This window comes from Manduca sexta, chromosome 21, assembly GCF_014839805.1.
Source record: "Manduca sexta isolate Smith_Timp_Sample1 chromosome 21, JHU_Msex_v1.0, whole genome shotgun sequence".
In the NCBI taxonomy this organism is placed as follows: domain Eukaryota; kingdom Metazoa; phylum Arthropoda; class Insecta; order Lepidoptera; family Sphingidae; genus Manduca; species Manduca sexta.
In genome coordinates this window covers 10,206,489-10,219,807 of record NC_051135.1, presented here as the reverse complement: position 1 = coordinate 10,219,807, position 13,319 = coordinate 10,206,489, and the positions used below count along the sequence as shown (strand labels likewise).

General features: G+C 34.0%; 1 protein-coding gene across 1 annotated transcript; it reads right to left on the bottom strand.

The window, feature by feature from the left end:
• Positions 1 to 3,270: 3,270 nt before the first annotated feature.
• LOC115448574 lies at positions 3,271 to 13,005 on the bottom strand. The gene is made up of 5 exons (XM_030176046.2): positions 12,741 to 13,005; positions 8,964 to 9,072; positions 7,546 to 7,692; positions 5,009 to 5,180; positions 3,271 to 3,480 (listed from the first exon to the last, which is right to left on the bottom strand). The coding sequence occupies exons 1-5, from the start codon at positions 12,861 to 12,863 to the stop codon at positions 3,327 to 3,329; spliced, it is 705 nt and encodes a 234-aa protein (XP_030031906.1). The 5' UTR covers positions 12,864 to 13,005; the 3' UTR covers positions 3,271 to 3,326.
• Positions 13,006 to 13,319: the final 314 nt, after the last annotated feature.

The window sequence follows — 13,319 nt, the reverse complement described above, 5'->3', positions numbered from 1 at the left end:
GCTTTTTTTCATCTTATGTGCAATTTCCTCACAATTAAACACACTTAAACTACATATCATATAATCAATAGATCCCTTTATAAATAAAGGCCATGATCAGCAGCGGATACTTACTTGGAACTAAAAAGGCACTATATGCATGTAAAGGCCTTTAAAAGGGTCTAGATACACTCTTCTTATACAAGCAGAAATGATATTTCCTTTCATGTACATAAATTATTTGTAATTGAGGATAGTTTTCTGCTATGCTACTAAACCATTGTCCATTAATTAAGAATAACATATGGGATAGAATATTATCATATTTTAATACCGAAACAGTCTCACTGTTAACTGGGATATAGGCACTCCTGTTACTTATACATTTATAAATTTAAGTATTGGTCAGAAGTTTTGTATATCACAAAATTATGTGTAATTGTAAAATGTTGGTAGATATTGTAAATAACTTTTCAAATGACCAACAACTCGGTCGGCCCCGTGACTAGAAGGCTGCAATCATGGAAACTAATCTAAAATCTAGTTTTATTTCGACAATCAAAAGTTGTTCAGACCGAGACACATGCTTGAAATATTTCGAAGCCTAAATCAATATCAAAACATTGGTACTATAAAGTATTAGCAGAAAGTAAAAACATTCGGAATATATACTAATGTTAGCTTTATACCACATCGGTGCGTATTGCGTGCGCGGTATGACCGCTCCGAAGTCTCTGGTTCAAATTACGGGTCAGTCAAAGTGGTATTAGGTTTTTCTACTCAGTATAAGCTTGGAGTTTTGAATTTTTCCACGATATAGCGATAGGTTTGCCCCCATCATATCATGGGACGGAACACACTCTGCCTGCCACTTCGGGGATAAAGGCATGTGTGTGTCTGTCTGTATGTGTTAGCTTCATAGAGACATTTTGCCACCATCAACTAAAATCCAAAAAACAAAAATTAAATTTTAGCTCCATGTCCACGTTTCCATAAAACATTTTAAAGAAAACATCCATGAAGGTGTATTAAAATTTTGCTTGGTTATTGTACGCTGTATCAGATACGGTCAAGTTTGTATGACATTGCTATATGTAGACTTATTGTGTTGTATTGAACACTCTGCGGAATACTAATTATCGCTTGAACAATGTGCATGCCCTATCAGTTCTTTGAAGGCATTGTATACTCATGGGTAAATACTTATGTTTAGTGTTCTCCTGATGTTCTTTGTAGAGGCGTTTGTGACGTAGAAAATGGCATTATTAACCTATATGCATTTGAATAGAAATGTCTAGTCCTTATGGGAGAGGCTCTTAGTTTCCCATTACGTTCGTTTCGCAACTTGAATTTAATGCCAACTGATGTGTTAAAGTAAGACTTTAAGTTATATCAAATGTTACATAAACGTTGTTCGAGTAAAAAAAAATTAATATATTGCATGTTGAACTATTTATAAATTTTTTAAATTGGAATCCGTGGAAAATTATCGTAGACATGTACTGTGTGAACAGCTGGTCAAATGTAGACAATAGATAATATTTCATAAGAAGCGGTATGAGCCAAGCAGCAAAGAATACTAATTATTTTTGGATACCAGAATTGAGATACTAGTTATTATTATTTTATTTTACTCGCTTATTATATTACAAGTCTCTATATCAAAATAAAATTAGTTTTCGAATTTTATTGCGGTTTTTTCTATTTTAATTTATCCCCAACGTTTCGAAGACTGCTACCTTCATGGGCATCACCAAATTGAGGTGTTGATCATCCAAAAAGTCAGTTACAACATGTACCTCCATTTTATAATTGTTATAATCAAAAAACCCCGATAAAATCCGAAAACTAGTCTTATTTATTGAAATAAGACTAGTTTTCGGATTAGACATTGGTCTAAGAACCGGGTAAACATAATAAGAAATTTATTACGTTGCTATACATTACATTATTTCAAATATTGAAATAGATAATTTTCGTGCAGAGGCATATTAGGTTTACTGGTGGTAGGTATGTCATATGTGAGAGGTCGCCTGGGTATGTACATACCACCGCAATGTCTAATTCTGCCGCCAAGCAGCAGTGTGTAGTCACTGTTGTATTCTGGTTGGAAGAAAATTGTATCCAGTGGAACTATTGGACATAATAAGACTTAACATCTCATGTCTCAGGATAGCGCAGTCGAATATCGAACAATACTTTGTAATTCAAGGTGTTGGATACTGTTTCTACTGTTTATGGACGGTTTTTCCGCTTACCACCAAGCAAACGGCTCGTGTCGTCATTCAATAAATGAAAAATAAGAAAAAGTAGTATTCCAACGCAGATTTTTGATGAGATGCCAAACATATTTCTATTTTAAGGCGATACCTCAAGGTCCATTTTCATACATTTTGTTTCGGCTTTAATCTGGGTAACTAAACAAGTATTGGCAAGTAAAGAATTTAAATTCACGTCTAGTTAGTGATTAGTTCTCGCAGTTGAAAGAAAAACGTAAAATAATTAATAATCATGGATATTTCGGCCTTTAAAATTTAATATGACGAAATTTTAAAGGCAGAAATATCCATGATTATTAATTATTTTTACATTTTTCTTTCAACTGCGAGAACTAATCACTAACTAGACGTGAATTTAAATTCTTTACTTGCCAATACTTGTTTAGTTACCCAGATTAAAGGCGAAACAAAATGTATGAAAATGGACCTTGAGGTATCGCCTTAACAAAACTGTAACGATATATTTAAGTGTTAATTCTTTTATTGTACAAAGGTTTGTATTACTCGTATGAGCATCTTCTTTAATCTAGCGCAATAAATTCAAAATTAATGTACTTTATTTTCATAATTTACGTTTAAATGATATATTACTTCCCTTTCTAAGAAAATTGCCATTTAGTTTACATATTTTCAACATAACCTTGGGAACGAAGTTATTAACAATGGCAAAGACGTACCGACACGAATCTATTTAAATATTTAATTTTTGCAATGTCCATATTCCGTTCATACGTTCTTGAATATTCTCAATAATGGTTTTTTCATATGTGCATGGCAAAGTGACCTTAATGAACCTGATAATAAGAGTGGCGTACAATGGAATATCAAGTAACGAAAGATAATTACTCCTCGGTAGTATAATAACTAAACGGCATAACTTTATTAATGTAGCTGCCTATTTGTGAAAGAATTTTCAAAATCACTTTACCTATAGACAAACTCATAAATATTTCCATTTTATAATATTAGTATACTTAGATTTTGGCGTATAACATGCAAAATATCAAACAAGTCAATATTACAAATCTTTATTAAACAAAGATATCAAATATTACAATGTATAATGGTTTAATGTCCGAATCCGACTTTGTAACTGATATTTGGCCTCTTCACGATTTTGCCCCCGACGTCTACCACCATAGGCCCGTAGCCTCGCAGCACCGGCTTTTCAGAACAATCCTTGTGCGGTATTTGGAACACGTATTTCACATCAACGTCGTATCTGTAATAAATGAACAATTTTAGGAACACATTTTATTTACTTTATTATACGTAAAACAGAGTACAATCAATATTTTTACAATTCTATATAACATCCAACTAAAATTAATAATATCATATATTAATTATTATATATTTTTTTAAACGTGTCCGGCACAGTGGACTACACATAGTAAGTGGAATGGCGTCTAATAGAGTGTCGACTTACGAGAGATGGTTACCCCTCGGCAGTCGACATAATTATACCGGCCTGTTGGAACTCGATATGTACAGGGTGATTCCGAAACGCGACACTGTAACGTGGGCCATTATGGTGGGTTTCAACGCCTTGTGTATCGTGGTCGCTATCCGGACGAATATAAAATATATCCTACCACCAGGAACATGTCAGTTATCTCTACATTTCATTATTATTTATCTTTGTAAGCGGCGTAGTTGCTTCTGGCTTGCAGTGGCAATACTTCATTAGCAGACGGAGTTTTTCTTTACTTCAATTAAATTTTCTAAATTGTTTTGGCGCAATTGAATACTCAGAGACATACTTATGTTAATACTATACTTTTGATTTTAAAAGATAATAATATATTCGTAATCGTACGGCATCTAACTTTTGAAACTTTGGCAAGTCGTAAGGAAAACTATTAAAATAAATAAAATCTATTTGGTGTTATAGCAGCTAAATTGCTTTTTACTGAGTGCACAAGTTCCAATAACATTAACATAAGCGATTGAATGACCGTTATCTATTGGCGTTCCCAATAACCATTTCCGATGCCAAGTAATATAAACGCAATTAGCTTGATACACTGCTAATTTGTTAAATACATAGACGTGTTTATGATAATCTGACAATAATATTGGTTAGTTAAGCAAAGTTCATTTAGATTCTATATAGAACGCTTTTTAAACATGTATAAGAGTCTATGTACAGTCAATCATAAAAATAGTTAAACAAAATTCGAAGTTGCAGAGTTTATTTTAGTAAAGGAAAAGGCGCATGTTCTTACAGACACAGAAGTAAAACATACAAGTACAAAAAACACACACAAACGTGCGCGCTGAAACAAGCGTAGGCATATCGCATCGTCGGCGCGTAGGTATAACCACATCCGCACAGACTCTTAGACGTTCTATTTCATCAGAAGCGGCTCTAGCTCATGTGCCGCCCGTGTGCAATCAATTCCTTCGCGCCCCCTAGGAGTCAATGTAATCTTTAATAAATTTAATACTTCATATTAAATCAAAAGTTATTGTGTAAAGTAAAAAAGCCGCTCGCCGGCCTTAGCAGGGGCGCAGGTTGTTTGAGAGCCAGTGTCGCGAACGACGCATGTTTCTTCGAAGGTGTCATGTCTCGCGCGCCCTAACACACTGCGCCTGGTCTCAGCGCACACCCTGCACGATACGTAAAACCGCCTCTGTATTTCAATAATGAAAATAATATAGTCTCTTACATACCCACCTCAGCAGTAGAGAAGATTTGAGTCTAGCAGTGGGACAGTGTACAAAACAAGTATAATTTAAAATCTCACCGTGGCAGTTTATCTCTCAAGTAAGCCATCACGTTCTTCGGCAAAGATGTAGTTCTGGACAATACGAATGCAGTCAGGTACCTCTCGGCTTCTGTTTTCTCAGCGCAATGCAGTAACAGAGCCCATGTTTTATATTCTGTGTCCAAAACGTATGTGTTGTAGATGCCGTCGTCTAAAAACAATAAAAAAAAACTCAATATCATAGACTCTACTTTAGATGATGATGATGTCTTCCGAGCCGATTTCGGCCAAGGCAACTGTAAAAACTGAGGGTCTACTTCGAAAAACCAACGTCGAAACGTCGGTTCAAAACGAAGAAATAACGAACTTCGGATTTGGATTTGGAGAAAGCAGTAGAACTTTATCCTAACAGATGGTTTATAAAATGTGATGGCGAAACGAATGACGGATCACACGTTTTGTTACTACGAAGTGTTACGGATCTGATGACTTATAGAAGTTATTACAAATTCTATGTCTGAAATATTGCGATGAACGGATCGGATCCATCGTCGAATTCGTCATCAGATCCGTAACACTTCGTAGTAACAAAACGTGTGATCCGTCATCCGAAACTCGTTTTTTAAAGGCCTCAGGACAGGCAATTTAACTCGAACTAAAATTGGGTACGCTCTAGTCTTTCCACCCTCTGATCCACTCTAAGATGACTTATATAGCCTTTATTTATTTACTCTATCAACAAAGTGTTGTTAGTATCAGTATAAAGGTATGTTTGAACACATCGCCTTGTATCGAAATCGATATTTGCAAACAATGAGTAACTTAACAAGAGACTGCAGGTCCGTTCCAATTTGTATTGGAACGGACCTGCGGTCTCTTGTTATTCAGTTGGCTCAAAGCCGTCATGGAGACCACCTTAATAACTGACTTGTGCTTAAATTACTGTTCTTGCTTTCTACTGATATTATAAAGGATTTTAATATAGACAACGAAGATTTGTGTTCTACAACAAGCCTAAAAGCAACACATGACTATTAAAATGTGGAAACAACCAGTGATATACAATTATACCTGACGAAATTAATTTGTTTTTTATAATTTTTATTCATCGATTTCAAAACAATATTCATGGGTATAATATTACTTATACGAAATGAACGTAATCACTCGAAAATTATCCGGATTAATGTAATTTATTACATTATGTAAATTAATCACATCATTTGATTATAAACCTTATATTATTTTAATCCATTTGCTAAAATAAATACTAATTTATTGCTTAATTTGAGGTCGGTATATATGGAAGTGACCATTTAAGGCTCAGTTAAACTAAATGCGTTTTTAGCTTCCGTTAAAGCTATATTAAAATCCATTACGTCTTACTCTGAAAAATTAATCTTGATATTGGCTGTGCACGTTTTATATAGCTTCAGATGATGTTGTTTTCACCTGATAGCAATAATAATTGATGTGTAGAATGGATTGATAAGTAGAATCAGGAAATGTTCACTACAACCCTGATCAAAGATTTATACTAATCCAGAACTGAATGTAAACCTCTAAAATGACCTTTACAGAGTGTCAGTAGCGCATCTTCTTTTATCGCGCGCTAAATGCTTTTACAGTTTGACCGAACCTTTAACCTTTGAAAATATTCTAATCCAAATTAATTACTGTGACTATTATAAAATAAAGGCAGTACGTAATCTACATTCGTAGATTATATGCAGAGAATAATAAATTATTATTCTTAATTGAATTCAAACAGGAAACGCAATATTAAAAACATCTCTTAAAACTACTTGGAACATATTTATAATGGGATTATTTTATTTATCTGCATAATAATATGTTTTTACTTTAGTGCAAAGACCTTCCTATGGTTCGGAGAAAGAATTTTAAATCAACAAATTATAACGCTGGTCCAGAGTCAATTCATATAACCACGTTATCATGTTATTAATTTTAAATTATACTCGTATTTTTGAAAAGGTAGGTACAAAACAAGAAATGGACCAGCTTTTCGCTTAGATTCCTTTATCTTTAATTTATTTGACGCGGCATAGGTATTTTCCGATTTGAAAAAAATAATTACATTTTACATTACGATACTTTGGTCGAATCGAGGCCTTATATTCACGACTTGCTTTTGCCTGCGGCTCCGCCGCGTGAAACAGTTTTTCCGGGACAAAAAATTTGCGAGGACAAAAGTAAACTATAGCACTAGAGAGTAATGTTGATTCCTATTAGCGTAAAATAAACCAAAATATGAAACTTATAGTACTTAAGAGTAATGCAGCTTACGATTAGTGAATAAAAATTAAAATCGGTTTAGAAGTTCCTGAGATTAGCGCGTTCAAACTAACAAAAACCTCTTCAGCTTTATTAATATTATAAAGCTGAAGAGTTTTTACAAATGTGGATTTAAATACATAAAACTAAAAGACAACGGGTTTAAAATTAGAAGTTAAGCCTTATATAATATAATAATAAATATGGCCTTTGGGTGGGATAAGGCGCGTAAGAATAAAAGTGTGATGCTATGTATGACTTAAAATGAATACGAAACTAACAGGTCCTCTCTGAATGCGTCCAATGCGCAGGCTCGTTGAGGTCCACTCGCCAAGTGATGTTCCCGAGGAGAGTCTCTCCCGCTGGATCATCAGCGAAGCGGTACGTGAAGTTCATCGTCACTCCTGGCGTCCATTCCACTGTGCCGTCTGAAAATAAATCGTATTCTGATTAGTTTGGATTGATTTTTAAATGTAACTTTATGACGAGACGAGTAAATCGGTCGAGTAAGCATCACCAATATCTTAATATGTAAAGACTCCAACTTTATATTATAAATACTACTTGAAACTGTACTATGCTCAGCCTGCTGAGTTTTTACATACCAATTAAATATTGCCCCGTAATATTGACTACCAAGTCGTCCGAACCACAATATAGGTAACAGTAATACTGTACAACGATGTTTGACGTTTGTTTGTAGGAGTCCTACGACTTATATTGTGACATCATTATTATTACCACGTCCAACAGGTGAACAGTTGAATAGGTAAAGGTAGTAGGAATATGCTAGATACAGGCTTTAGACAGTTCAGACAACAGTGGACTTCATGCGGCTGAAGATAAATAATTATAACCAAATATATTATATATGGTAGATTCGATGTTTGATATGGATGTATGGTTAGAATACCTAAAGACCTCTTAACAGTCTTTTATTGAATAATTGCTGTGTTTATTTAGTTTCTCGTGACATATTGTTTTATAGGTATGTTTCTCTCTGAGAAGTTTTTTTTTTCATTTCTGCATGATATGTTTCGTTTTCCTGTATCGCGAGCTATAATAACACGTAATATTATAAGTACATTTTACTTTATATATTATAACTGAACCTCAAAATGACAAACGCACCGTGCTTAAAGTTGATAATTTCTGAGTAGGCGTCATTACTACAATTTAGGCGTTCCGAACAGTCTTACTAATTAAGAAGCAATAATAATAATATCAGCCCTGTATTATATAGTGTCCCACTGCTGGGACAAAAGAATAACACTAAGCTCGTGCCCAAGGTGGATTAAGGCCTAATCCTGTAGGATTAGTGGATTAGTGGCACAACGCTGGCTTAGTGCGGATTGGTAGGGTGTACACCCTCAAAATTCCTACAGAAAATTTCTCAAGTACGCAGGTTTCCTCACGATGTTTTCCTTCACTGTCAAAGCAAGCGTTAATTCACAAAGAATACACACATAATTTTAGAAAGTCAGAAATGTGTGCCCATGGGTTTTGAACCTGCGGATATTCATCTCTGCAGCCCGTTCCGCACTCAACTAGGCTATCACTGCACTAAAAGTGTAAAAAAGGACGTTATATATTAAGCAAAGATTTACGACAACTACTTATCACGATAAAGAACCTTGCATTTTTAAAATGTTTAACCTTTATAAACAAAGGTTTGTTATCTCTTTGTTCCTTTTCTTACCTGCAGCGGGCACATGATCGTCTTCACTGAACACAGCCCTCATACAACTATAGGAGAGAGCTTCTTCGTCGCTCGCATAATATTCTACTACATACCAGTCTCCGAGCATCTGCAAACAATAATACACTTTAATATCTTTGTAATAAGTATCAATTTTGTTAATAAGACGTAACAAAGTTGGAATGTAGGCGCCTACTGTTTATATAATAGCACGGTTGGCTGCGGAGATATTGCCGACTCTATTATGTCAGGCATTCGCTGAATATAAATCTATGTGTTAATATTAAACTTGGCAATACCTGGTTTACAGAGGGTTGACAGAGGTGAGGTTTTATTAAGATGTAGTGTGTGATATTGTTGCAAATATTGTTGCCATATTGGAAATATTTTTGTGAATTCAGAACTAGAGCATATCATAGGTTTGTGAATTTCTCACAAATGTATTTTTTTAATATAATAAGAAGTAATAAGTATTACTATGAATGTATCCGTGGCTTAAATTTTCCAACCTTATTGGCCAAATAGCCCTTATTGGCTAAAATATAAAGTCCTTTACATTATGCAATGATAGAATTTGTCACGTCTTACGACTGTTCTAAAGATTGTTTTATGTTAGTTTATAATCGTTAATAGTAATAACTATAATACATCCTAAAGCGTGCACTTGGTGTATTCTACACACAATAAGACTTTTTTTTTATCTTTTTAAAAAATATAAACTGTTTTCAAATTCCACAAATTTTAAATATAAACTTGGCGTTAAGACTTAACAGTTTTTTTCGACAGCCCTACTCAAAAAAATAACTGGATTGTGTGGGAAGATTTTCATTTCAACCTTTAACAAAAATATTATTCATGCGTAAACCATTACCTTCACTTCATACCTTTACCTTTTGTTATAATATTTATACAGTAAAGTCGTTCTATTTCGGCAACAATTTAAGCGCTATAAAACGTTGGGACTCTGTAATGGATTTCCTCCCACTTTGTTTATGTGATATTATAATATCTTCTTTCTTAAACGTCTATTACGTAAACACCCACTTCGCTCAGTATCAGGTCTCAAGTATTACTAAAGTCCATGGGCGATAGTAATTACTCACTGTGAGGAAGCCCATTAGCCTTTGAAGGTATTATAAACTGACAATATTCAATACGCCAGTGCAGATTGTTAGACTTTTTCAAATCGCATCATTATATATCTTCGTAAAAACACGCCCGAAATTTTGCAAATTGTTCAACATGTTACGCCATAAAACAAAACACGATTCAAAGCGTAAGAAATTTTTGTAGAAAGTGAAATGTTACTACTGTTGAGTCATGCGCAAATATCTGAGTTTATGTATAAAGTTGCATGCTGTATGCAAATGAATACATTGAAATGTCAGACGCCGTGGCACCTACCTGACTCAAGCATATAATGGAGTGATCTCAGAATACAGGAAGTGGTTCTACAATGATATTGAAATGAAAATATTTTTCTGATTTTATTGTAGTTTTTTGTATTATATCTTTCTTCCGACGCTTCGAAGACTTTGCAGACTTTATGATCACGAGAGAGACTCTGTGTGACATATGACCATGAAGGCTGCAAATTTATTATGGCTACCGCTGGAACTCATTTCGAAAAAAAGAATCTAGAAGACTTTTTGAGTATATCTGTCCAACTGGGTACATACCGCTCAATAGAGACATTTTTAACATGGGCCCGAGAAATTGACCTCACTGCACCTAATGGTAAGTGGAGTGGGGTCCATTAGAATGTCGACTGACGAGAGATGATTACCCCTCGACAGTCGACACATTATGCCAGCCTGTTGGAACGGGAAAAATAAGTTTATAGCATTTTTTTAAATCCTCATTATTTGTTTAACTACAGGTGCATGGTGATCTGATAAGCCAGAGGGCTATTACATACATATTATTAACCATTATTCTTGATTTCAGTTTTGTATCTAGATAGAGCCTACAATACCTCATCCTCAATAAGGATTAATTGCATGAATTATAATTAGTCAAGAATGAAAAAGGGCAGGTTTGACAGAAGTATTATAAAAAAATAAACTCTACATCACAATCGCCTTTCAAACAATTGAAAGTAAATTAATTCTCATTTCAATACCAATAAATTACACACAATTTTGATTAATGATTTAATTAATTTAATTGTTAACGTATTGTTTATGAATAGAGTGTTATTCGGTGGTGTTGAGTTGTATGATACAGTAATTGATAGCGCATGTGTTTATCAATCATACACATCCGGCGCCTACGCACCCGTGTGTGCTACCATTGCCTTTACTCATATGAAAATAAAACCAAAAATATAATATATACAGAAATGTATAGATTCCTTGTATACAGTAGATCCGTTTCACGTTACTACTTAGATGTAAAGTTTTTAATTTGAGATTACTTTAATAATATATTTTAAAATACAATTAAAAATAGCAACAAATTAGGTGTGAGAATTTCTTTATCACATGAAATGAAATAATTTATTTGACCCTGTAAAATGTTACATAGTAGTTAGATTGCATCAATATTAACTCTACAACCAGTTCGGGAAGCAGTTCTCATCAGAGAAGACCAGGCAAGAAACTCTGGTGTTGCTCTTTTCAAAATCAGTTTAAGGTAAACTACAGTACTTACATCATACAAAGAAAGAAAAAAAATACAATTAGTATTTTTGTGGTTTAGAACAGTTCATTTAAATGGTACTCCCACTGCCAGATTCCTTCATAATTTGTAACTGCGTATACACGCATATTATTTACAATAAATTTAGGAGTCGGTACTATAGGTGTCCTAATCTCTCTTAGTAGTAGAGGAGGCCCGTGCCCAATAGTAGGGCAGTATATTGTTGATATTATTACTATAGGTGACCAATAATCGGTTAAGGTATAAAATGAATCGTAATTGTTAAGGAACAGTCAAAATTTTGACATCAAAAAATTCGCGACTGCCAAATCTATGAGAGTTCATAAAATACTCATTCCTCTTTAAAACCGGCAAAATTAACGCCTCTTTATAGATACATAAACATGTTAATGAAGACATATTTGTTTACGAATTCCCTCATTGTCCCTTACAGTTACTTAAAAAGTGGGCTAGTCGTATAATTCTTCAATCAAACACTCGAAAGCTTAATTGGCCGTGAATCATTAAACGAATGAGAACGCGTTGGTAATATAAGTGTCAATCTTAGAATCTATGAATAGTGAATGACTACCTCCTAGCCAAAATATATGGGTCTTATCGTACTTATGTTTGTAAAGATGCCACTTCTACGAACTGTTTTGAAATTGTTAGGTGATACTATGATAATTTTGTAGAAAATATGGAAAATTCGAGACCGTATTTAAAATGTGCGACATAAATTTAAATTGTCTCAATGTTTGTTTTTTAGAGAATTTTAGGAAATGCTTGGTGCTTCATTTACCTAACTTCACGTCATTAATCATGACTCGAATTGTATTCATTTTTCAAATTTATAATTTCCGCTGGCCCCTTCAATTCTTTAGGCCTATTCTTATATCCCCATTTTATATTTAATTTTGAATACTAAACATTTGCAAACGACGCTATTAAAATATAAACAATCACTAACAAATAGTTCGACACCAAACCGTCTTGTTATAGCTCATAATTCGTTTCGTATCAAATGTATTTCAGAACTGGCTACATTTTAATCGATGCCAAACATTTATACGACAGCGTATATTTTTGATGTCAACGTCAAATTTATGCGTCTATAAATAATGAATTATAGCTGACCTGCGGCAAGTCGAAATGGGGCACTGCTCTCACTTCGGGACATTTCCTTTTATTCACAATCTTCCCTGACGTCAAATCTAACAGCACTATTAAAAAAACCAAGCATAGGATCTTTTTCACCATTGTTACCACTTAAATACAGTTTTCTGGCAACGTATCGATGATTCGAGTGTTACAGTGGGACTAACAAAAGGGAATAGTTATCATTTTGTATGGGACATTTGTTAATGGTCGCCAGAACGCTTCCAGCATACCATTATCAGGTGACTCATTACGCTCGGAACAATAAATATTTTTATTGACATTGTTTTGTTTGACTCCCAAATTAGTACGAGGAAGCGGTAAAAATTGTGCGGTGATTAGAGAATCTTTATTTGTCTTCCTTTGGCCTCAGTTTATTTTTTAAATTACTTTGTACATATATTATGGTACTTTTAAAAATAATGTTTATTTCAATATTTAAATATTAATAAATATGTCCGTTTTGGTTTGATTTGTTTTTTTACGTTTACGCCAATGTCAGACATTGAACCAAAACTATTTATTACCGATGTTTCGAAGACTTTGCAGCCAGGGGGG

Coding starts and splice junctions, on each gene's coding strand:
- LOC115448574 (XM_030176046.2), bottom strand. CDS start 12,863: ATGGTGAAAAAGATCCTATGCTTGGTTTTTTTAATAGTGCTGTTAGAT. Junction 5,181..7,545: donor GACGCATTCAGAGAGGACCT/GTTAGTTTCGTA, acceptor TATTGTTTTTAG/ACGACGGCATCTACAACACA. Junction 3,481..5,008: donor TTGAGAGATAAACTGCCACG/GTGAGATTTTAA, acceptor CATTTATTACAG/ATACGACGTTGATGTGAAAT.